The sequence below is a fragment of the Eumetopias jubatus genome, unplaced genomic scaffold (genome assembly GCF_037043125.1).
Source record: "Eumetopias jubatus isolate StellerSeaLion01/CBP00866 unplaced genomic scaffold, mEumJub1_p1.0 scaffold_13, whole genome shotgun sequence".
Lineage (NCBI taxonomy): Eukaryota > Metazoa > Chordata > Mammalia > Carnivora > Otariidae > Eumetopias > Eumetopias jubatus.
Window position 1 is genome coordinate 50115844 of NW_028274819.1, and position 27152 is coordinate 50142995.

General features: G+C 41.8%; 1 protein-coding gene across 1 annotated transcript in view; it reads right to left on the bottom strand.

Moving 5' to 3' along the window:
* SYT9 (synaptotagmin 9) overlaps positions 1-27152 on the bottom strand; it is a 184314-nt gene that overhangs the window by 18573 nt on the left and 138589 nt on the right. The window contains exons 4-6 of the mRNA XM_088017500.1: positions 6611-6731; positions 5030-5201; positions 2826-2955 (exon numbers count right to left, since the gene is read on the bottom strand). Of these exons, the coding sequence (XP_087873626.1) occupies positions 2826-2955; positions 5030-5201; positions 6611-6731 (423 nt within the window). The remainder of the gene's footprint in view (positions 1-2825; positions 2956-5029; positions 5202-6610; positions 6732-27152) is intronic.

Here is a 27152-nt window from a genome sequence, read left to right on the forward strand (position 1 = left end):
CGTGCTCCCCATCTATCCATCAGACCGATTACTCCTCACAGCCACCCTTGGGAGACAGACGCTGTTATGGCCACTCCGCAGATGAGAAAACTGAGATTCAGACAGGTAAAAGCACACAACTTGCAAGTGGCAACACAGGGATACCAACGTAGGCCCATCCAAGTGAGTGCCCCCACCCACAGGCTCTGCTCCGCTGCCTCCAGCCTCACAACTGTCCGCAAAGCGCGGTGACCTTTCCCATCCTGCTTTTCATCTCATCTGGTGCCAGAGCCCCAATTCTGCTAGCTGCATGTTTATTTTTAAGAGGGAAAGTGGGGCTTCCGCTCTCAGGATAGATGTGGAGTCCTGGGCACGTACCTCGAAGAGACAGGACACCGCGGGGCACAGAGACCCTCACCGGCCCCTCCCACAGGTGTGCAGGCAGGGGGTTCCGCTGCAGCAGTTGAGAAACCCCCATCGTGCTGGCCGGTCATTCCAGGTGCTGTGAAAGATGACTCCCAAGTTTCGGTGGTTTAACCCCAAGAGCACGGATTTCTCACTCACACCGCTGTCATACACACATTTGCAAAAAGCCAAGTGCTCAGGGTTTAGGGACTATCTCCTAGGTTTGCAAAGTCAGACAGCGCTTTTTCCTCGGCTGCGAAGGCAGCTTCCAAGGCGTGCTTTTTACACTTCCTGTTGGGTACCGTGCGTGCCCTGCCACTCGGGGCCCAGTGTCCTTCCTGGGACAATGCACCACCTGTCCTTCCTCCCCAGCAAGGGTGTTGAGAAGGCGCTGCCTGTGCACCGAATTGGGTCCTGTCTCAGCCCCACACCATACCCCTAAACCTCACCCCTTCCCCCATCCTGTGTCCTGAGAAGCGGAGAGTTCTGGGACACTCCAGATTACAAGCAAGAATTAAAGTCAGCAGTGACTCGTAAGTGTGCAAAAAGCCTATTGTCACTGCTCTGATAGTCACTGCTACTGGCTGGCGCAGGCGGTATCATGAGCCCCCACACAGACTCCTCTGAGAGCTCTACCAGGAGCTGAAGAAGCGAGGGCAGCTGGGTCAGCATCCGTCTCCCAGCTACTTCTCAGGTGGTTCACGGGGATTGTGGGTCTCCCTTAGGGATCAATTTTGAGTCCAGGAAAGAAAGAGTCCTAGCTTCAATGGCAGGGGCAGAGGTGTCTGCAGGGATCTGTAAATGAGGGGGCCCTAGGTGCTGCTGAATACACCCAATGGTCCTGAAGCTTAGAATCAGTCCATAAGGCCTGCACTGCTCTTCTCCTCCTGGCACCACCTCCAACAAAGGGAGACTGTCCCTTCCTCCCCGGGCCCGCTGCCTCTGCACAGCTGCCCAGCATGTCTGCTTCAACTTGACTCTCCAGACTCTCAGTGGTGGCAGATCCCACACTGACAAGGCTCTTGTCTTGGCCTCTCAGGATGGCTTTGCACAGGGCAGAGCTGCCTGCGCTGGGAGAATGAGAGCAAAGTTCTCTGCCTGGAACCCATGCTCCTTGGGGAGTTCCGTTCCCAGGGGTTCCCTTCCCTTCCCTTACCAAGAGCAGGAGGGAGAATGCTTCATGGACAATCTCACCTCCCTCCTTTGTGCTCCAGCAGCACCTGATGTGGCTGTTAAAGCTCATGACCGTGCATTTTAATGATTAGTTAGCATGCCTTCTTCTGTTTCTCTTGTGGTCTATAAGCTCTGCAGGGGAAGGTTTCCTATTCCCATCTATTTTCTTTATCTAATATGGCATTTGACTCTCACAAATGTTACCTGGTGAATGCAATTTGTTTTGAGAGAATGAGTTAGTAAATAAATAAGAGAGTGAGTCAATGGGCAAAGATGGATGGGGGAAGCATAAATGAGAAGTGATGGGGTAGGGGGGTGGTGAGTGAATGTACGAAGGTGTGAGGCAGAATGATGGCTCACCGTATGCAAGTATTCACTCCTCTCTTCTTCCTTGCACACAGAACCCTGGTTTTTAGTTGGGCATATTTCCACCCAACAAAAGAATACATTTCCCACACGTGTCCACGTGGCTGTTCTGTGACTAAGTTAAGCAGAGGGAAATGTATTGCATGATACATCAAGGAAAATCCTTTAAAAGAGAATATGTGTGCTTTTAGCTTTTGTCTCTTTCCACCCTTCTGTGACGTGGAAGGTATGTGATGGTTGGAGCTTAGCAGCCATGTTATTCAATGAGGCCTCAAAACAAAACAAACCTATACTGGGACAGTGAGGCAGAAAGACAGAAGTCTAGGTCTCTATTGATCACAGAGCCACTATAACACCCTGGACTGCCTCCTTCCAGACCGTTTTTTATGTAAAAGAGTTATAAATTTCTATTGCATTTGTTGTTGTTTTTTTCTTTTTATCACATGTAATTGAATCTGATACTAATCAGCTTGTCCAGGATCACAGGTTAATGCTAGAGCCAGTCCTGGAATCCAGGCCTCCTCTCTCCTAGTCTCAAACTCTTTCTGATGCTATGCATAAGTCACCATATGGCAACCTGAAACTCCACATTCATCCAGATCGTGCAGATACCTTCCAAATGTCAACCCAAAGCCATAACATGGAATCAGAGGATTTCAATCATTTTTGAAGAGAAACAAAGTGAGGGATGAATGATCAATGTTCAAAACCTACTAGACAGGTGGGGTGCATAGACTCAACCGTAGATTGAACGCAATTTCCAACAGCTCCAGGAAGGGCAACCAGAGAAACCCATTGGTGACCACAGACCCTGGTATACTCACACTTTCGGTGGCTCCTGCATTTCAACAGCAAAGCATTTATTCTTCCATGAAGTGCAACATGTGGGAATAGGGTCTTACCTCCACCAGGGAATGCCAGTGTGCGATGGGCTTCCGAGGATACGACAGCATTTCACTCCAGTGGTCTCTGCCCAGCCTCTCAGCTTCGTTGCCTACTTGACACACGCCGATGATCTCATTATGACCTACACTGTGAAAATGGCCCACAATAATTTTTTCTTAAAATTAAGTAAGAGCAACAACTACTCAATTAAACTAGTAGGAATGAGGGCAAGAGTGGTTCTCTCCTTCCCTCATTTAAACTACAGGACAAGCTTAACAGCCAACAGAACTTGGGATCCAATATTGTACTTGGGGGCACAGAGAGGAAGAGCGGAGTGCGGCCGTCACACACCTTGGCTTTTGTAACACTGGCATGGCTGAGCTTCCGATGCATGCTAAGGATGACAACTCTGGTTCTAGAACTAGGTTGACCTCCAGGTCTTCAAGTCTATATAATGAAAAGGACGCCATCTGAAAGGAGTTCCTTGCATTATGGCTGCTCAAATTCCCAGAAGAGGCAACCAAGTATGGATAAGAGAGATGCGCCATGTAGGGCAGCCGTGGTCTGGAGCTTACAAAGGGGGCAGGGTGGAGACAGCAAGGGTCTCCTTCCAAGCCCATCTTTGCTTCTTTGACCTGACTTGATTTCCCTCCTATAGAGAGATACTTAGCTCCTGTAACTTTAGGGCTAATATTTCTGAAACTTTCCCTGGGGACATCCCTACCTTGGGACAATTCTTCCCCCTCAGTAGTTTTTGGTTAGATGTCATCTGCATAACTAGAATGATATGACCCATCCTTTAACTCTTTGGGATCTAAACTCATGGGCTTTCTTTTTCCTTCCTGCAAAGATGAGTGGTTTTTCTCCTATTTGTATGTAGGGAATAAGGGCGAGAAATGGGTGGGGGAGTGTGAAGGATATTCGAGGCTATGCTCATTAAAATCAGCTGCATGCAGAAGCCCCATGAATTCTGCCATGGATTTTTCCAGGCAGATTCATGAGTTTACTGAGAATTGAATTGAAGCAGAGCTCATATAATCAGATTTGTTGATGCGGGAAACTTGGCAATTGCTTGAAAAAAGCTGGCCTAGCTTTCCACGGTTGGTGGGCAATGGCCCCTCCTGTGGGCTGACACCATTGGTGTTGCATTTCCTGCGGAGAAGACAGGATAAGGTCTATTGCAGACATGGGCTATCACACCCATGGGCCGCTGAGCTAAACCATGTGTTCCTGGGGCTGGAAGACGGTTCTGCTTGACCTAGGCATCTGCTAGAAAGAGGGTTCAGGGTGCTGAAGCTGCCCTACTGACATTTCAGGGGTATGTGGGAAAATTCTTATCTACAAATAATATTTGTAAGATTATACTCGAAATCAGAATGATTTCTTTTTTTTTTTTTATAATTGTGCCCAGACCACATGGGAGGTTTCCAATTAAAAAGAGACTTTGCATTTCAGTCTAATGACTGGTTTAACATGTCTAATTCCCTGTTGGTACTTCCTTTGCATATTAAAATGACTGTTTTTCAAATCTGTCCTTTAAATACACAATTGGCTACAATGCAAGCTATAAATATCTCTTCTGTGCTGTATTAATTAGAAAGTCGAGCATCTTATACATTTTAATGTACCCTGTCATCCATACTGATTCTAGCATTTTCAAGAGAACATTTCTGTTTGCTTTCAGACTTAAGTGGATGGAAATGATCTTTATTAAACACATTGGGAGAAGGGAAAAAAATAACAGAGTTATGTATTTAGAAATGTTGGTGGTGTGGCTAAAGGAATCACTCTGCTATTTTGAGTGGGATCTTCCCACAAAGGCCAGGCAGGATTGCGCAGGAGAAGATTAAGACCTGCAGGGTCCTGGTTTCCCAGGCTGAGATTCTGGGGAGTGTGCAGGGATGGAGAGGGGAGGAGGTGGGGAGGATGGGGAGGATGGAAGACAGAAAGAAATGAAAAGGGGGAGAGCGAAGAAGCACTTGGGTAATAGGACTCTACATCATGGTGTGGAAAATGCCGATTCCTGTCAGTCAGCTTTCCCTGGGGGGCTCTCCTGACTCGTTTCCCACAGCCTGGGCTGTCAGCTGAGCATCTGTGGCCGCACACCCCCTCTGCCCTCCCTGCCCCAGGCATGGCCGACCTGCCGAGAGAAAGAGAGAGAGAGAGAGAGAGAGAGAGAGAGAGAGAGAGAGAGAGAGAGAGCGCGCTCCAGGCTTCTCACCGATCGTAGTCCATGACGGCTATGTACAAGTGGATTTGGTCAATGTTCTCGGGAGGGACGTCAAAGACTATGGCTTCGTTGTAAACAGGGTTCAGAGTGTTCCTCTTGGTGGATGTTTTCCTCTTCTTCAGTCGTCTGCCATCACACATCAGCGACACTTTTACGTAGGGATCTGTACGAGCAGGAGAAGCAGGGGGACTGTGAGGAAAATGTGGGTTCAGGGGGCAGCTTCATCACGATGGGGTTCCACAGACAATGGGACGCAGAACTCCCTTACCTGCCTGTGGCCTGGAGTTTGAGGATTTTAATTAATACGATGCCTGGGCAGTGATGAGAGTTAGGATAATTAAGACATTCATTCAAGACGAAGCACAGGACTCTGTCTCCTCAAAGTGTGTGGAATTTAAAAAGGGTGTGAAAACATCTGTTATTGAATTAGAAAATATTCCAGCTAGATTCAAGACCTGCCTGGCTTCAACAGGGAGAGGCGTAAAGGTACTTCCAAGGCAGGGGAAACAGGCACAGGCCCTGAACTCTGAGCCACCTCAGAGAATCTTCCTAAACCTCAGGTCTTTAGGAAAGGGACAGGCAGAACACCTGGATGACAGGGAGAACTTTGGGGAGAGCTGCCTGCAGCAGCATGGCAGGGAAAGAAAGCCCAAGGGTTTGCTTGTGGTATAACACTAGCAGAGGGGGACAGGTGACAAGGCTGGTCCCTGCTTCCGGTGGGACTTTTCTGGCTCCCCCTCACTGTCCTTCCGCTCAGTGGGGAGTTCCTTCTCTCCTCACCTGCACAACCACTGACTCCCCGTACACTGTCCAGGAGGGACTCAGAGGGCCAGAAGGGGCCACATCTTTTGTTCCTAGAAAAATACTGGAGGACAGTAAGCAGGCTATATTGCATCCGGCATCCTTTGATTTCTGTGATCAATAGCCAGTGCACTGGGTGTTTTATGACCACATTTTGGGAGCCCCTGCAGAGGCTGTATAGAAGGAACTGCATATCGGGGCATTTTTTGTTATGGTTTAGAATTTAAGTGTGCATGCTTGATTCACTGGCAATACCAAACTGCATAGTTCATTGATGGGCTTTTTATGAGGATATTGTTTTTCAATCTTCCATAGGCCTGAGATGGTGATTGCTTATAGCTGAGGAAAGACTCAGATGAACTATATCAGCATGTGTATAAACTGTAGGACAAATTCACAATTATGAAGAAGACCTAAGAGAGAACAATAATGATTATTCAATGAAGAAGACCTAAGAGAGAATAATAATGATTATTCACATTAGGTAGCATTTAGTATGTGCCAGGTACTATTCTTATTTTATATGCATTAACTCAGTTAAACTTACAACAACCCAATGAGCCAGATACGATTATTACCGCCATTTTACAGATGGAGAATCCGAAGTGCAGAGAGGTTAAGGGACTTGCCCAGGGTCACACAGCCATGAGGTCTAGCACTGGGATTAAACCTAGGTAGTTTGGTTCCATGCACCTCATTACTCTACTGAAGACTTCATGAAAGTACTATATTAGAACCCTATGAAGAAGTCTGAATTTGAGAATGTCCCACCTGATGCTCCTGTTATGTCCATTGCCTTTAAATTCCTTGCTTTTATAATGGTAATGGTCAGCCTGCCAGCAGTTGGAAGATAGCAGAGGGAAAACATCAACTCTCCAAGATCCACATTGTCCTGTGGAGAAAGCACAAAGGGACGCATTAGCAAGTGTCCTGAGGCTGGTGTGCATAAGGATCAGCTGCAGGGCAGCTCTGGAAGGAAAGCACTTCTTTTGCTCCTCTTGTGAGTCCCTGCTGTCTCTCCCTTCATGTCAGTCACAAGGAGAAGAACAGATGCCTGGACTTTGGGGGCCCCTGCCCCTAAGGAAGTACAGCCCACACTCAGATGGCAAGGCTGTGGAGGCCGCGCAGGACCTCTACCATCCTCTATCCAGGCCTCCGCAGCCTCACACAGGTCCCCACAGCCCTGAATGCACCCCCCACAGCCTTAACTATTTCCCAGAGTCCCCCATGTGGCTCCATTCATGGTGCCACCACAATCCCCCAGGGCCCCCAGGACAAAGCTGCTTGAAGAGGGGCTCTGTAGGACCGCACAGCCCCACCAACAGCCCAGACACGCTCTGCGCACAGCCCTTAGCAGCCTCCTGCGGCCTCTCAAGCAGGTCCCCACTTCCTATGGAGTTTCCCCCCACAGTTTTTCCCATAGGCTCTACATCAGCCCACAAAGTCCTCCAAATAGTCACTAACCCTATGCCTCCTTGCCTTACAGCGCTACACACTCCCCAACACAGCACCCCCAGGATGGCCATAATACTTCTGTACACTCCAGCAAACACCTCGTCCCAAAACACACACATGTGTATGCACACACACAGACACAACCCTTCACCCGCCAGAGCACCGCACACAGCCTGGTCACACACTACGTGTGTAGACCAACACACAGTGCCACTGGATCCTGAAATACCTAGTCCCTACCATCTCACTCTAGACAAGGGCCCTGCAGACCCACACACGCCATCCACAGTCGTGGACACACGCAGACACTCACCCGGCCCTGCCCAGCCTCACACAGAGCCCTGCACGGGCTCCACCCAGGGAGATGGGTGGTGACCCCCTGCTGCTGGCCTCATGGGCTCCTACTTAACTGCAGCTCTGGCCTTCTCTTGGTGTGTCCCTAAGGAGCCCGTTTCCCTCTGCTGGGAAGACATCTCCTCAGGCAGTGTGCAGCCATTCAAATAGGTCAGAAGACATGGTTTTCTTTCTCCTTTTTAGCCCAAGGAGAGTGTTACCAGAAAGGAGGGGGGGGGGGAGCCAGGTCATTTAGTTTCAATGTCAGTGATACTTAACGTTATTGAGCCGGGAGGCTTCATCTAATTAATACAGTTTCATACTGACAATGCTCTGGGAAGTCCAGGTTTTGCCCTCAACATCCACAGCCTCCCGTCCTCCTTGATTCTCCAAGGATGCTTCTATTTTTAGAAGCAAAGATTCAGTTCTGGAAGGTCACCTCGCCCAACCTCCCTACCTTGACCGCTTCTGCAAGAGGATGAGGCGAAGGGAATCTGTTTGGTGGCTAAGGCAGATGGATTGCTCTGCATCTCCGTGCATTGCTTGCCTCGTGTAAATAAATGACCTCACTTTGCAGGCCAGGCTCTCTTGAATCCTGGAGCCCAGATCTCAAGAGACCCAGGAGGCTGGGCCTTTCTGTCTGGGGTGGAGAGACAAGAATTCTACAGGAGCTGGGGTGTCACCCGGGGCAGGCACTGGACCGTTTCATGCTGCTGGGCTCCCCATTGCAGGATGGGGGTCTGCTCTCCCTGAAGAGGGAGGATCTGACCCATCTTTCTGCTGGTGGCACAGGAGAAAGAGAAACAACAGCTGTCCCCACAAATTATCTTTTTCCTTCCACACTCCCTGCGCTATTCCTTTGCCCTTTGACTTCTCCTGCCTGCCTTAAGCAAAAAGGCCAAAAGCCCTGTTCCTCCCTCAGGGGGCTGCTCACTGCACCTAGCTCACCACCCCCTTCTCTTCTTCTGCCCAGAAAATCTGAGTTTGACAAAGGAAAACAGGAGTGACCAGAATCATGCCTAGGAAGCTTCATCATCACCACATTCCCCAGCATACAATTCTGGAAGGCCTGCGCTTACCCAAGCTCTATAGGGTTCTAGATGTGCACCCCAGACCCTGCCCTTGAGCCCAGTGCACATAACTGAATATGACAAGTCAGTTACTTTTGTCTTAAGTACATTTTCTTCCCAACATAAATCCCATTCACAAATACTCATAGTATGGCTCTTTGCTCATGAGTTAAAATAAAAAAAAATTAAGCTTCAGAATTGGTGATAGAGTATTCGAAAGGTCAACTAGGGCTAAAGTCCACATTTGTACTTCCAAAAAACCAAAAAGCAAAAACCAGAAAATTAAAGATAGTTACCAAAGAGAAAATGCTTGATTTGATTTCCAAGTGCTTTAAAAATAAAATAAAAAAGTTAAAATTTTCTAAGTCATGCAGGTAAAAATAATAAAACTCAAATAGAAACTTTTAGTGAAACAGTAAAAATCCTCTTTTCTTATGTATATATACCATCTATGCCACTCCTTTCCCCAGAGTAACACTGTGAATAATCTCTATTTTTCTTTTCATCCATCCATCCATCCACTCACTCACTTATTCTTTTAACATTGGCTATGGTTGTGGTGGTTGAGCACTGCTCTTTTCCAGGTGCTGGGAGCTGTTTTTGTAGTGGGGGAACATCAGACGCAGTCCCTTAAAGACAGATAGGCTTGCAGGGATATGGAACAGGAGTTGATGGCACCTAATGTTAATTCTGCTTTTCCTCCACCAGCTGATGTTGATTTGGGGTCAAGAACCTATAGATCTTGATGTTTGCAAACATTCCCTTAAACCAGTGGTTCTCAATTAGGAGCAATGTTGCTCTCCTGGGGGACATTTGGCACTATCTGGAGAAATTTTTATTGTCACAACTGGGGAGGCAGGTGTTACTGATGTCTAGCAGGTAGAGTCCAGGGATGCTGCTAAAAATCCTACAATGCACAGGGTAGCCCCTCCCTGCAAAGAATTATCTGGTTCAAAATGTCAATAGTTTCAAGGCTGAGAAACTGCCCTACACAGAAGTACTTATATTGTTTGTAAAAATTTTTCCAGAGTGCTGATAAAAGTCAAATATAAAAGGGTAGTGGAGTGTTTGGCTTCTTTTTCAGCTTGACAGGAATCAGATATGCAAAGCGTCACTGGTGGCTATGTACCCTGGGGGAGACAAGGGGCAGGGAAATGTCATATAAAGAAATGCTTCATTTGCTCCCGCTTTGTATGGGCAAGTTCAGTATTGTCGGCAAAATATATTGGGAATTTATAGCAAGTGTGAGTGAATTCTCCACCTGCCAAACTGTAATGTGATATGTTTGCCTGTAGTGGTCTATGATAGTTCTAGTTTTTGTCTAACTAGTGCATTTTTGCATTCCTCTTCTTAGGTTCTTCTGGTGAGCTCCTTTCCAATTCCACGAAGTTCTAGAAGGGCTGCTGCAGGAATTCAGGCTTAGCAAAATATTCATGCCCATGTCCATTGTTGTTTATTCAGGGATGAGTACGGAATCCAAGCAAGGACACTTAGAGTCTTCTCTGGGATTGAAAAATTGATACTGAAATGGAGAAATTATCATTTTATTGGGATTATTTGTTGAAAAGATATGAAACTAGAATTGTAAGGTTCTTGTACTGTATATAGCATACATAGTATAACATTACTTTAAGATAGGCTGTGTAGGTTAAAGATGTACACTATAAACCCAAAAGAAATGACTAAAATATTAAAAGATGTAAGCTAATATGCCAAAAAAGAAGATAAAATGGATGCTTTAAAAATATTAAACGTACTGCATGAAGCACTGGGTATTATACAAAAACAATGAATCATGGATCACTACATCAAAAACTAATGATGTATTTTATGGTGACTAACATAACATAATAAAATTAAATTTAAAAAAGAATACAGTATATATTAGAAAAAAATAAAAATATTAAATTAATCCAAAAGAAGACAGAAAAGGGAAAGAGAATAAGATTAGGAGAGACAAATCTGACAGAAATAGAAAACAAACAATAGGATGGTAAATTTAAACCAACTATTCCACAAATACATTAAATGTAAATGATCTTACCATCCAGATAAAAAGCAAAGATTGATTAAGTAAAATAGCAAGACTCAATTGGTCTCTATAAGAAATGTACTTTGAATATAAAGATATAAGTAGATTAAAAGTAAAAGAATAAAAAAAAAGATGTGCCATACTAACACTAATAAAAAAATAGGGGTGGCTATATTAATATCAGACAAAATATATGTCAGAGAAATGAATACAACCAGGACAAAGAGGATCATTTCATTATGATAAAGGGGTCAATTCATCAAAAGCACATAACAATTCTAAATACTTATGCACCAGATATCACACTCTCAAAATACATGAAGCAAAAGATGATAGAACTGTGAGGATAGACAAGTTATAGTCAGAAGTTTGAATACTTGAACAACACTATCAACTGACTCGGCGTAACCAGTGGCATTACAAAAGCACTCTTCCAAACAGCAACAGAATACACATTCTTTCCAAGGGCACCCAGAACACCAAACAAGAAAGACTATATTCTGGGCCATAAAACAAGTTTCAATTAAATTTGAGAAGATTCAAAGTGTATTTTCTGGTTGCAGTGGAAATGATTTAGAAATCAATAACAAAAAGATATCTAGAAAATCTCCAAATATTTTGAACTATCACACTTCTAAATAACCCATGGATCAAGGAAGAAATCAAAAGAGGAATTAGAAAGTATTTTGAACTAAACTGAAATGAAAACATGATATATTAAAATTTGTGAAAGGCAGCTAAAGCAGCACTTAAATTTATAACACCAAAATGCCTATATTACACAAAAGAAAAATCTCAAGTCAATGACCTCAACTTCCATTCTAAGAAATCAGAAGAAAAAAATAAGTGAAAACAAAAAATAAATAAAAACAAAGTAAGCAGAAGAAAGGAAATAATAATATTAAATAAAATACTGTAAAGAGGGGCGCCTGGGTGGCTCAGTCATTAAGCGTGTGCCTTCGGCTCAGATCATGATCCCGGGGTCCTGGGATCGAGCCCTGCATTGGGCTCCCTGCTCGGCCAGGAGCCTGCTTCTCCCTCTCCCACTCCCCCTGCTTGTGTTCCCTCTCTAGCTGTCTCTCTCTCTCTGTCAAATAAATAAACAAAATAAAACAAAAATACTGTAAAGATGTATATTTCTTTTTTTTTTTAAGATGTATATTTCGAACAATAGAGTAATCACTAAAAAAAATAATAGGTATAACAGAGGAAGACCCAAGTATATATGCTGTCTACAGGAAACCCACTTAAAATATCATGCCAGAGATAAGTTAAAAAGATTAAAAACAATTAGGCCATGTAAACACTAATCAAAAGAAAGTTTTAGTGACTCTTTTAATATCAAAGAAGATTTCAAATCAAGGAATAGTACCAGGAAGGAAGGGTCAAGTCATCAAGAGGACATAATCTTAAATGTATATGCATCTACCAACAAAAATTCAAAATACATTAAACAATCTGATAGAATTAAAAAGGGAAATAGGCAGGGGTGCCTGGGTGGCTCAGTGGTTAAGCATCTGCCTTCAGCTCAGGTCATGATCCCAGGGTCCTGGGATCGAGCCCCACGTCGGGCTCCCTGCTCTGCGGGGAGTCTGCTTCTCCTTCTCCCGCTCCCCCTGCTTGTGTTCCCTGTCTCGCTCTCTCTCTCTCTGTCAAATAAATAAATAAAATCTTTAAAAAAAAAAGAAAAAGAAGGAAGATAGGCAAACCCACAAGTAGAGTTGGAGATTTCCATACTGCCCTATCAGTAACTGACTTAACAAGCAAGCAGAAAAGAAGTAAGGATATTAAAGACCTGAGCAATAATATCAACCAACCTGACCCAATTGTCACTTACTTTACCCATTATTACTCCATCTAATAACAGTAAAATACAAATTCTTTTCAATCATACACCAAACATTCACCAAGAGAAACCATGTTCTGGGTCATAAAAAAAAATTCTCATTACATTCAAGATGATTGAAATCATACAAAGTATGTTCTAAATAAGACTAAAATGAAACTACGATGCAATCATAGTTATCTGGAAAATCTGCAAATATTTGGGAATTAAACAATACTTTTCTAAATTACTCACAGGTGAAATAAGAAAAAACACAAGGGATATTAAAAATTAATTTGAATCGAATAAAAACAAAAATACAACGTACCAAAATTTGTAGGACACAGACTAAGCAGTGCATATAGGGAAATGTACAGCAGTAAATGTTTACATTCTGGAGCGCCTGGGTGCCTCCGTTGGCTGGGACTCTGACTCTTGGTTTCAGCACAGGTCATAATCTCATGGGTCATGAAATTGAGCCCCTCATCAAGCTCTGTGCTCAGCAGGGAGTCTGCTTGAAGATGCTCTCCCTCTGCCCCTCCCCTGCTCTCTTTCTCTCTCTCTCTCAAATAAATAAATAAGTCTTTAAAAAATGCTTACATTCAAACAGAGGTATCATTTCAAAACAATGACCGAATCTTCAACTTAGGAACACAAAAAACAGGAGAAAATCAAACACAACATAGGTAAAAGGAAGGAAATAATCAATATGAGTAGAAAACAATGAAATATAAAAAATGGAAACACCTAGAGAAAATCAATGAAACTAACATCCTAATAAGACTGATCAAGGGGGCGCCTGGGTGGCTCAGTTGGTTATGCAGCTGCCTTCGGCTCAGGTCATGATCCCAGGGTTCTGGGATGGAGCCCCACCTCAGGCTCCTTGCTCAGCAGGGAGTCTACTTGTCCCTCTCCCTCTGGCTTATGATCTCATTTTCTCTCTCTCTCTCAAATAAATAAATAAAATCTTAAAAGAAAAAGACTGATCAGGAACAAAAATTAGGAAATATTAATTACCAAATTAAAAAATGGAATTGGGTACAACCATACAGATATTATAGACACTAAAATAATAATAAAGAAATATTATGAACATTTTTATCCCAATAAATTTGACAACTTAGATAAAATGAGCAAATTACTTGAAAGCCAAAAACCACCATATTAAAGAAAAAAATAGATAACCGGAATTGTTTTATATCCACTAAATAAATTGAAGTCATAGTTAAAAACCGTCTCACAAAGAAAAGTCAAGCCCATTTAAGAAGGAAATAATGCCAATTCTTTATAAGCTCTTCCAGAAAACAGAAGAGGTGGGAACATTTCCCAACTTATTATACGAGGATGGCAATATCCAGATACTAAAACTGGACAAAAATATTTTAAGAAAACTAGCACCCTCCTGGACGCAGACACAATTATCCTTAATAACATTTTGGCAAATCAAACCCAGCAATATATTAAATAGGAGATATATCCTGAACAAGTGGGATTTATCTCGGGAATGCAAGTTTGGCTTAACATTTGAAAATATTCATCAAAGTAAGTCATCATATCAACATACTATAAAGGAAAAACCGTATTGACAAACACAATCATTTGAAAAAAGTCAATACTCATTCAGGATAGATGCTCTCAGCAAACTAGGAATAGAAGTGGGCTTCCTTCTATTAAAAAGACACCTACAAAAAACTACAGTTAACATTAAAGTTAATGATGACAGACGTTCTCCCCTAAGATTAGGGAACGAGGCTAGGACATCTGCTCTCACCACTTCTATTCGACATGGCGCTAGAGGGTCCAGCCAGTGAAATAAGGCAGAAATGAAAGATATATATCTTAAAAGGGAAGAAGTGAAACTGTTTTATTTGCAGATGCAATGATTGCTTATGGAGAAAATCCTTAGGAATCTATAAAAAACTATGTAAACAAGTTCAGCAAGGTCAACAAGGTTAATACAAAACATTATTTCTATATACTAGAAATGAAACAATTAAGAATTGAAATTTAAAAATACATACACATTTATTTATCTTTATTATTGTTTTTTAATTTTTTTTTTTTTTTTTTTTTTAGAGCGAGAGAGTACATGAGTGGGGAGGGGCGGAGGGAGAAGAAGAGAGAGAATCTTAAGCAGACTCCACACTCAGCACAGAGCCTGATGCGGGGCTCGATTCTACAACCCTGAGATCATGACCTGAGCCAAAATCAAGAGTCGGATGCTTAACTGACTAAGACACCCAGGTGCCCCAAAAATACGTTTACATTTATACTCACAGATAAATTTAGCTTATTATGTGCAAAACCTGTAGTTTTCATTAAAACTACAAAACACTGCTGAGAAAAATCAGATAGGACCTAAACAAACGGAGAGATATTCCACATTCACAAATTGAGACTCAACGTTGTTAGGATACCAATTCTTCCGTAATCTGTAAATTCAATGCAATTCCAATTAAAAGCCAAAATACCTTTGTAGATGTTGACCAACTGATTCTAAAATGTAAATGGAAATATAAAAAACCCAGAATAATCAAAATAATTTTGGAAAAAATTTCCAAAAAAGTTTTGGAAAATTGAAGGACTTAACACTACCTATGAGGCACAGAATAAAACCACAGTAATCAATAATCAAGGAGGTGTTGGCAAAAGGACAGACATACTAATGAACGGAACAGGATAAAGGGGCCAGAATTAGACCCTTGTTTATATGGTCAAGTGATTTCCTACAAAGAGACCACATAACTTAATGAAGAAATTTACTCTTTTTAACAAATAGTACTGGAATAGTTAGACATCTATTTAGAACAACAACAAAAGAAGCATGACCTTTCTTCACATGATAGGAAAGAATGTGATGAAAATGGATCATGTAAGCACTGAAACTATGAAAGTGCTAGAAGAAAGCACAGAAAATGTCTGACTTTGGGTTAGATTCCTTAGATGGACATAAAAAGCACAAAGCATAATAGAAAAAAACTGATATATTTTGTTTCATTAATGTTAAAAATCTTTTGCTCTTCAAACTCATTCTGAAGAAAGGCAAAGATTAAGTAAGCCACAGGCTGAAGGATCATATTTGCATAATGTACAACCAATGAAGGACTTACATCCAGAAAACATAAAGAATTCCTACAACTCAGAGAAGGAACCTAACAAAAATATAGGCAAAAGATGTGAACAGACACTTCGTCAAAATTACATTAAACCATAGTGACATACCGCTACACACCCACTAGACTAGCTAAAATGAAAGACTGACAATATGAATGATTGCCCAGGATGCAGAACAGTTGACTCTCACGAGCTCTGCTGGAAATGCAAAATGTTAAAACCATTCTGGAAAAACTGTTTGGCAGTTTCCCCTAAGCTACACATACTCTTGCCGAATGACCCAGAAATCCCACATCTGGTTATTTCCCCAAGTGAAATAAAATCACACATCCATCCAAAGACTTGTGTGCACTTGTGAGCCCAAACCAAAAAGAAAACCAAATGTAGCATCAAATGGTGAATGGACAAAGTGTGGTATGTTCATACAATGGAATACTACTCAGCAACCAAATGGAAAACTACTAATGAAAGAAACAACACGAGTACATTGCAAAAGCGTTATGCTGAGTGAAAGGATCCACACACAAAAGGCAACACTGTATGATTCCCTTTATGTGAAATTCTGGGAAAAGCCAAATTACAGTGAGACAAAGTGATCCGTGGGAATGAGGGACTGGGGGCTGGGAGGAGGGGACTGACTGGAGGAGCACTGGGAAACCTCTGGGGGTGACAGAAATAGTCTAACATCACTATTTTGGTGGTAGTTACATGACTGTATACATGTGACAAAATTTGTACACTTGAAATTGGTTAGTTTCATTATGTATAAATTAATAATGGGCATTAAAAATTCTGAAAAGACACATTTTGCAGAGCACTCTACTTTTGTCTTCTAATTTTACTACCTTGAGTTCAGAGAATATGCCTTAATGATTTCAACCATTTAAAGTATTATGCTATACTGTCTTATTCCTGTCCCATTCGCTTGTGCTCAAGTGTGCTCAGGGTGGAGTCTTCATTTGCCAGGGCCAAATTTCTACGTGTCTATTAAATCAAGCTTGTTCATTTTGTATCTAAATTTTCTTCTTCCCAGAATTTAATTATTTATGCTTTTGTCTTTTAAAATAAAAATTTTTTTTGGTTTTGTTTTGCTATTCTGTTTCACAGCCAAATTCACATTTAAACTAGGGTTAAAATATTTCTATTTCTTTGCTCATGGCAGTTTCTTAAAACCCACATCACCCCCCCCCCTTTTGAGATACATTTTTCATTTTGCTTGAGTATGTCCTGAAGAATTTTTTTCCGGGGAGGGTTCACATATAGTTAAAATAATCTTTATTGTGCTCTAACTCTTAAAAGAAGTTGGTTGGGCACAGAATTCAGGTTAAAATTATTTTCTCTTAGAATCATTTTACATTGTCACAATGTCTCCCAAGTACTTCATGTTCCAGCTGGGGTGTTTGATCCCATTCTTTTGTAGGTTTTTTTTTTTTTCCTTTCAAGGAGGTTTTAAGATTGTCTCTTTGTACTTTTACTTTGTACTTTATACCTTCTGAAATTTCCCCCAAAGATATTTAGATATTTTGTTTTCACTCATCTTGCCTGGTCCTCAGTGATCCATGTTAATTAGAACTCTTTCTTTTCTTTTAATGTCTTTTTCTCCAATGATCAGTTGATCTTTTTGCTTACTTTGGACCATGATGGTGGTTTTCCTAGGATATCCTTAATTGTCTATATTTATAATTAGAGGGTCAAAGCAAAAGTCTTCTACTGCTTATGCCCTTCATATTTCCTTTACTATTATTTTATGAGGGGCCTCAAGAGGGAGTGGAGGTTATCTCATGTTTTTGATGTGATATATTTAAGTAGAAATTCTGATGAACTGTTCTTTAATACTACCTGTATGATATTAACATCACCAAAATCAGAAGGTTACACAGTTAGGTAAAGAAAATCATTATCAACAGACTTTTGATACCCTACTTTTCCTCAACACTTGTGAGTACCACTCTCCTGGAGGTTCCCAAGACCACCTTCAGGTTTGATGATTCGCTAGAAGGACTCTTAGGACCCAGAAAGGCTGTTATTCTCATTGTTATGGTTTATTATAGCATAAGGACCCAGATTAAAATCAACAAAGGAAAAAGATACATAGGGTGGAGTCCAGGAGAGAGTCACACAGATAGCACCTAATTCTCTCAGGAATGATGTGTGACAACACATAGCAAGTATTGACAGCTGGGAAACTTACCTAAACCTTGATGTCCAAGGTTCTTATTGTGGGTGGCAAAGAGTGTCCACATAACTGACCTTAACTAGTCAGTCTTCATTCCCTTCATCAGAGGTCAAAAAGCATGGCTCAGGGCCCTAGGTGAACAAAAACAGGTGTTCACCCATTATTGTATTGTTAAGATAAAATATCTGGTGTGGCCCAAGATCTGTTATATAAATAACTCTTTTATCAGGCAGGATATTCTAAGGGCTTAGAGGCTCTCTCTCAAGAACCAGTCAAGACCAGTCCTTTCTTTAAAATGTGTAGGGTTTGAGCACCCCAAGCTCACTGAGTGAACCCTTTATGGAATGCACACAGTGCCTTCATTTCAACTTGCCTTTTCACACACATAACCCAGAGATCAACACTTATGATTGGCATCCAAAGTGGCCGGCAATCTCATGAGCCTGAGATTAAGGGCCTGAGCCCTTAACCTGTGGGATCTGAAGCTATCTCCAGGGAGATAGTATCAGAATTGAGCTAAAGTTTAGGGCACACTGGGGTGCCTGGGTGGCTCAGTCGTTAAGCGTCTGTCTTCGGCTCAGATCATGATTCCAGGGTCCTGGGATCGAGCCCCGCGTTGGGCTCCCTGCTCCGTGGGGAGTCTGCTTCTCCCTCTCCCTCTCCCACTCCCCCTGCTTGTGTTCCCTCTCTCAGTGTCTGTCTCTGTCAAATAAATAAATAAAATCTTTTAAAAAGATAAATAAAGTTTAGGGAACCAAGTTGGTGTTGCAGAAATGTTTGGTGTGGGAAAACCCCCCATGTTCGGTGTCAGAAGTATTGTGAGCAGGGTAGCGGTATGAGTTAAGGAGAAACACATAGGAGGAGAACAGTAGGTTTTTTTCTACATAAATGCTTAAAAATCAGATTAAGGGAACATTTCTAGCTTTAAATGCACAACATGGAACAAAATAAGGCTGATTATCCGGTAATCAAAGCATCTACCTGAAGAACTTGGAAAAAGAACAACAAATTAAACCCAAAGTAGAAGGAAGGAAATAATAACTATAAGAGTGAAATTAGTGAACTAGAAAACAAATATATTTAGAGAGAGTCAAAAAGGCAAACACAAAGTTAGCTTTTAAAAAGCTAATGAAGGGCGCCTGGGTGGCTCAGTTGGTTAAGCGACTGCCTTCAGCTCAGGTCATGATCCTGGAGTCCCGGGATCGGGTCCCGCGTCGGGTCCCGCGTCGGGCTCCCTGCTCGGCGGGGAGTCTGCTTCTCCCTCTGACCCTCTCCCCTCTCATGCTCTCTCTCTATCTCATTCTCTCTCTCAAATAAATAAATAAAATCTTTAAAAAAATAAAAAATAAAAAAAATAAAAAGCTAATGAAAATTGCTAACCTTTTTTCAAGACAGACAAAAGAGAGGGAGACAGGGGAATAAAAAAAACACAACCATGTCAGGCTTGAAAATGCAACACCACTACTGATCTTTACTAAAAACATTAAAAAGACAAATAACAATTTATAAACAACTTTACACCTATAGATTTTTAAAATTAGACAAAAAATTGGAAAAAATTGATGAATTTTTCAAAACACAAAATTTATAAAATCAATGTAAGAAGAATTAAAGACTGAATTTTTATTGCTCATTAAAGAAATTGAATCTGTAATGAAACACCTTTCAGGCCCAGTTGGGTTCACTGGGGAATTTTATTAAATATTTAGAGACCAAATAAAGCCAGTATTTGCAAACACTTTCTGAGAACAGAAAAAGAGAGAATACTCCCCAATTCATTTTTGAAGCCATCAAATTTTAGGTACGAAAATCTGAGAGGTCCATTAAAAGAAAGGCAAAATTACAGACCAATTTCACTCATGAACTGAGATTTAAAAAAAAAAAATTTAAACAAAATATTAGGAAATGGACTGTAGAAAAACATGAAATGATAATACATTACTAGCAGATGTGTTTTATCTCAAATTTACAAGGTTAATTTAACATATGAAATTAAAAGCCATAATTGTCCATAACAGAATAAAGAGGGAAAAAAATCACATAATTAATTAAATGAATATAGAAAAATATGATAAAATCAAGTATCTGTTTGTGACAAAAGGTTTTCACAAGCCATATATGAAAGGGGAATTTACTTATCTGATGGAAGGAATCTAAAAACAAGGCAATAGCAGTGGTGTACTTAATGGTGAAATGTGGAAAGCTTCCCAATTAAGTTAGGAATAAGATACATAACTATTTCTATTCTACATTGTATTGAAGGTCCTAACTAGTGAAATAAGGCATGAAAAAGATATAAAAGGCATAGGTTTTGACATAAAGAATTAATTCTGTCATTATTGTTCGCTGATATGATGTGTAGAAGTATTCAACAAACCCTACAGAAAAATTATTAGAATCAATAAGCATATTTAGCGATGATTTAGTGGCCATGAGATCAGTAAACAAAGATAAATTTTCTTTTTATATACCAGAAAAAAAAAAAGTTAAAAAAATAGAAAAAAAACCTTCACTTAAGATAGCATCAAAAAAAACCCCTATCAAATACCTTGGAATATGTTTACCAAAGAATGTCCAATATTTTTTTTTACAGAAAAAAGATGAAGTGTTATTGAGTAAAGTTAAGGAAGATCTAAATAAATGAAGATATATACCATGTTCATAGATTGGAAGACTCAATATTATAAAGATATTCTCCAAACCGTTCTACACGTTAAATGTAATTCCAATCAGATTACAACTTAACAAAGTAATCCTAAATTTTATGTGGATGTGCAAATTGCTGAAACAGTCCATATTCCCTTGAAGAACAAATTGGGAGATGTTACTGGATAGGAAAAAAAATTAGATTTCTACTGGACTAGTGTCCAGAATGGACTGGACTAGTGTAGCATTTGTGCAAGGTAAACAAACCAACAGAATTGTAGAGAGAGCTCAGAAACTGACTCATGTGTGTGGACATTTGTCTTGTGTATTGGTTATCTTCATTTCCCTCTCCACACCACTCCCTGCTCTATGCCCTAAAAGGCTGTCCTCTACAGTAAGAAATAAAACCTGATCTGTGTATTAAGAGACTTAAATGTCTGACAGAGTTTGGGATGAATTAGTGATAGGCACATGGAAACACACACCCTCATACAGCAAATAAAACCCAGGTGATTCATTTGTTTATTCTTCATTCAACAAGCATTTATGGAATATAGTTATTTGCCAGGTACTCTCTGGGTACTGGGAATCCATCAGTGAACCAAACAGGCAAAACTCATTTGCCTTCATGAGGCTTATGTTTCTTGTGAAGCTAGACAGCAAAATAAATTACACACACACACACACACACACACACTCATAAAAACACATATAACACACACAGAGAATGAAATGTAGAAAATAAAAAAGTAGATAAGGGGGCTAAGTAGCGTCGAGGGGTTAGATGAAAGGAAGGCTTCATAATAGCATGTCTTTTGAGTAAGGACTTGAGGAAATGAGGCAAGAAAGCTAGCAGTGCAGCTAACTGGGAAGACTCCACACAGACCACGGAGCAAGTGCAGAAGCCCTGAGGTGGGAGTGTATCTGCTATTCCCAAGGAAGGAAAAAGAGACACGGAAAATGGAAGAGAGTAAAAAAGACTGAGATCAGAGAAGCTGTGAGGGACCAGGTCGTGCAGCTTATCAAAAGGATTCTGGCTTATGCTCTGAGTGGGAATGGAAGTCCTTAAAAGGATTAAAGTAGAAAAGTAGCACAATGTGACTTGATTTTAACAGGATCAGCCAGGCTGCTGCATTGAGAACAGTCTGAGGGGACAAGGGTAGAAGCGGGGTTATCAGTTAGGAGGTTATCATCAGTGAGAGGTAATATGGCTTGGTCCAGAGAAAGCAGTGGAGGTGATGAGAAGTCATCAGATTTTGAAGCTAAAACAAGAGGATTTTCTAGTAAATTAAATGATAGAAAGAGATGAGTCAAAGATGATTCCAACATTTTTGGCCCGAGTTAATGGAAAAGTGGAATTTCTATTAACCCTCATTTCTACATGTAGAGGGGGAAGGCATTGGGTTCTGGGAGAGATCAAGAACTCAGTTTTTTGGGGTGCCTGGGTGGCTCAGTCGTTGAGCGTGTACCTTCAGCTCAGGTCACGATCCCAGGGTCCTGAGATCAAGCCCCACATCAGGCTTCTTGCTCAGCGGGAGGCCGGCTTCTCCCTCTCCCACTCCCCCTGCTTGTGTTCCCTCTCTCTCTGTGACTCTCTCTGTCAAATAAATAAAATCTTTAGGGCGCCTGGGTGGCTCAGTCGTTAAGCATCTGCCTTTGGCTCAGGTCATGATCCCAGGGTTCTGGGATGGAGTCCCACATCGGGCTCCCTGCTCAGCAGGGAGCCTGCTTCTTCCTCTCCCACTCCTCCTGCTTGTGTTCCCTCTCTCACTATGTCTCTCTCTGTCAAATAAATAAATAAAATCCTAAAAAAAAAAAAAAGAACTCAGTTTTTTGTACACTAAATGCGAGATCCAAATGGGGATGTCACATAGCCAATTAGGTATGAGTATGGAGATCAGGGGAAAGAGCCAGGCTAGAGATACAAATGACCAACTCCTGTGGGAAAAAGAGAATATAATCCACAGCATGCTACATGGTTCAGCTATCAGCCAAGTTTACATAATAATGGCATAGACATAATTACCTCCACAAATTTATAACTATTTTGAGAAGATGGGGAAGAGTCTGCATGTGTAGTGAACTTAGGAGCTACGTCCTCATCTTCTTAATAAAACTCAATAGAAGCTAAAACTAAAACCAAAAGCATTTAAAAATATATGGAGGTATATTTTAAAAGAAAAGTTTAAAGTAGCTGTAAGTATTTGCTTCTGCAGAGTGGGAATTGGGATTGAAGGTATAAACATAAAGATGATGACATAATTGGTATTGTAAAGGCCCTTAGGCCACAGCGTAGCTGATGGGAGCTGAGTTCAAGTCTCAGCGCCTCACTTACCATTATGCAACGTTAGGCAAGCTACCTAATTTCTCAGTGGCTCAGTTTTCTGTTCTCAGTCTCTTCATTTGGAGACTGGAATTAATATCTAAAGCACAGGGATGTTAAAAAGTTTAAATGTGAAAACACGTATATGCAGTCAGTACTGAATATGAGGTAACTATTACCACCATTGTCCTTGATCACATGTTTCTCACTCTCACTGGTCTGTTTACTCTTCAAGAGAAGTCCCACTCACCCACCCCTCCCAGTGGCCAGCATTTAGGCGGAGCTTGGTCAGTATTCCTTGAATTAATGGACTGACTCACAAATGAAGAGTTGGCACAAGTGTCCTGGGACAACTACTAAGCCTCTGTAGCCTAGCTCCCTGGGGCCTTTGGGTCAAATTTCCAGTGAGCCATCATGCTAGGGGACGTGTGATCACTACAAGCCCCCATATTCTCCATCACCACTAACTCCCTGAGAAAGCCTCTTACAGAGTCCCCGTGAGATACAGCAGCAAGAAATCGTCATTTAGCAAGTGGAGAGGAAATCCTAGTTGCAACATTTCTCTCAGGGGTTATTAATCCTCAACTGTAATAATCACATTGATGGTCTGAAACTGCCCCACCTGTAACATGGAAGCTGCTAATGATTTGATCATCCTGTTTTCTCAGAAACTCCAACTGTATTCCTGATACTTGCCACAGACATGACAAAATTGGCAAAAACACCCTTTTCCAGTGACAGATCCTACCAATAATTAGCAATGCACTGTTAAAGTAACTGTTGATTGCACCTTATTTATAGATATTAACATGATTAATTGCACTGGCAGTGCGCCTGGAGGATGACACTCTCTGAGTGGTGCTGGGGTGCAAGTGAGCCCGCCAGCCCTCCCAGGGTGCTGGGAGGGGTTGTGGTCAGCCCCCTCCTTTTCCTTTTCTGAATCGCTCCCTCATAGGACTCCAGGTCACATTCCATAGGACTGGCCTGACGTTGGACAGCGTTTACTTGGACTAGTGGTAGGTTCAGCTAGGAATGGACAGGAGAATAATATCACATGTGTGTAAAGCACTTCACAGTTGACTGCAACATTCAGTGTCACTATTTTATCTGATCTTATCCAGTTCCCTGGTTTAAAATGCAACTTCTGCGTGGCTGACTCCAACAATTATGTCTCCATCCCCGGCTCTTCCCGTCATTATCGACTCATACATTCAAGTGCTTTCTTTTTTTTTTTTTTTAAGATTTTGTTTATTTATTTGACCGAGAGAGACACAGCAAGAGAGGGAACACAAGCAGGGGGAGTGGGAGAGGGAGAAGCAGGCTTCCTGCTGAGCAGGGAGCCCAATGGCTCCATCCCAAAACCCTGGGATCATGACCTGAGCCGAATGCAAATGCTTAACAACTGAGCCACCCAGAAGGCAGATGCTTGACAACTAAGCCACCCAGGCGCCCCCAACTAGATGCTTTCTTTAGATGTCTAGTTCATTGTCTAATAGGCATCCCGATCTTGACAGTTCACAAATGCAGCTGACTTCCCTCCCCCCACCAAGTTGTCTTCATCTCAGTTTGGTAAAAACAGCCTCCAGAAGCCGAAGCTCTCAATCTGGTAGTCAGCATATCTATATTCCTCCTCTTCTCTCACCCTCCCACATCTGCAAGTCATGTTATCTCTCCCTCCCCAAATATCTAGAGTCTGTCCAATTTTCTCCTTCTCCATACACTTCCCTAATCCAGGATACCGTCACCTCTCTCACAGGAACTAGTGAAGAACAGTGAAGGCAAAAGGAGAGGTGAGTCCTTGAGGCTGAATGGCTGCCCTATGCCCAGAGCACATGCTTCCCCATGGTGCACAGGGGTTCAAGGTGGAAAGAAGCCTCAGCTTCTGGATTGCATATCTTCCTGCCCCCACCGAGACATGACTCTCAGTCTGGGATTCCCAGTCTGGTCTGGTGTTGCTGGTGAGTACTCGGACACAGCTTCAGGAAAGGACTGGTCCCCCCAGGAGAGAGGATGCTGCAGTTCCCTACGTGCCGCCCCCGTGATTGGTGCTTTCCCTCAAAGGCTTCCAGAGTATGACCTGGTGGCTGGGGAGCTGCCATCAGCCTCCACCACATGGGAAGTGGCTGTACCCTAGAGCTGTAATGGCAGATAGGACTGATAACAGTAACAGCGCAAGGGAAAACTCAATGATGAGAAGAATGTTCATAGTTCAACCTCAGCAACCTCTCTTCCCTCCTGTAAAAAAGAGGGAGCTCTGGCTTTTCCTGAGTGACATGATGGCTGAGATTTGAGTCTTTCATATTTCAGAACACTCTCCGATACAGCCAGGGAAGATGTGGTGATTTGGCAAACACTCTCCTCAGTATCTCACTGATGGCTTACTGGGGGCTCAGCTTTTCTCAGCACTAGAGGACAAAAGAAAAGCTTGGTGACTGGCTTGTGCTCCGTAGGAACTGACTGCCTGGGATGGTGGGTGAAGCTTCGCCACAGACAGTGGTCGGGTCCTAATTGGCAGAGAAGGAAACCATAGATCCAGACTAAAGAGTTGAGCCCTTTTCTGAGGAAAGTAAACTTGGTGCTCATCTCATCTTCTTGGGACTGATTATTTTAAAAGTATGGTTTTGGAGGTCCTAAAATTTCCTTGAGTCTACATGGGTTCATTAAACATGGGGGACAGCAGACTAACATCACTTCCTTTTTTGATTTGGGTTACTTGGCTCCCAGATCGGTGTACTTTTGTAAGCCCAGTAAATGTGGACCTCAGCGCAGCATCTGGTGAGGTTTCTCCCGATCCCCTTTACATGATGTGGACACATTTAGGCTGGACGATAGCAAAACAAGGTGAATTCTCTCCCACTTGGACAACCATACCAAAGGATGCTGCTTAATGATTCAACAATTGGGTATTATGTGTCAATAATTTAGAAGAAGACCTAGAATCTGGGCATGACATGATATGCACAATAAGAACATTGGAGTCCAGAATCAAGATTCATAAAAATCCTGATAGGTAAATGAGATGGATAAAGCCTAACAATATAAATTTATTAAGATAAATTATTGAGGGCCTACAAAGTCAATGATGCAACCTCTGAAGTAGGTGCAATTATGTGAAAATAAAAGTCTTGATGGTTTAATCCTACCTTGAATCAAAATGTAAAATAACTACCAGAAACCGATTTTGTCTGGGGCTGCATCAATAGAGGTATAGTCTAGAAAGGGAGGGTGTACACCAGCCACCACACACCCAAAACACTAATTCTGTTCTGGGCATCTCAATTTTAGAGATATGTAATCACCTGGAACATGGTGAGAAGAGCAACCACATGGGAGAGGGTCAGGATTATAGAAGGTGCAATGAGGAGCTCTTAAGCTTTAAGGAAGGACTCAAAGCTCCAACAAAGATGAGATTCTTGTCAGCACATAGAAGAAGGACTATACTTGTTCTTAATGGCTCCAAGTATTAGAACTAGGACCCAAAGGTGGAAGCCAAAGGAAGATGTAGAACATTTTCTTCTATCACAATGCAAAACCAGTCTGCTTATCTCTGAAAGTGGTAAATTCCCTTCCTGTTGCTTTAAAGAAGAATGGAATATGGAGAGGGGGTTAAACAAATGGAAAGCCTCTCCCAGCCTTGATATCCTGCAATTCCCTGATCTCAGACATTAACTGATAGGCAAGAGAGACAATAGTTTTGGAGCAAGGCAATTGTGTTATCAGGAATGAGATTAAGGAGACGGGATTTGGTGGAGTGTGCAATTGTATTTGAGGGAAAGATCTGGAGACTGGGAGGTCAGAAGAGTGATGGCTGTTGACTAATAAAGCTTAATTGTGCAACTTAGGAACATGTATACTTTAAAGGGGGATGTGGGAAAGAGGAGGTGCATCCCAAGCCTTGGCGCACCTAGCACAGGAATATTGAGTATTGGAGTTCCCTAATAGATTCTTTGAGATTTGCACATGACTTTTTTAATGCTCCTATTTTCCCAAAGAGCATGTCTAATCAAAGACTGTCCTCTGTAAAAACAAAGCAGATTTCAGAAGTTAAAGGGCCAAGGAAAAGGCTTTAGCATTGAATTTGAATGTAAAATGATTTATTCTGAAGACTTTTTATAGATCTATCAATTCTCCCTAGGAATAAAAAACCCAGAAGTAATTGGAGATGAAAATTTGTTCTTATTAAAGCACAAATATCATTTTGGAATGTCAGAGCATCCTTAGAAGCCTGGGCATTGTGTGATGGCTCTGACTTCCATGATAAGTATCACTGGCTTCTGGAGAAAAGAAAACATTAAGACAAGTTGGAGATAATTATGAATTTACCTCGCATGCCAAACAT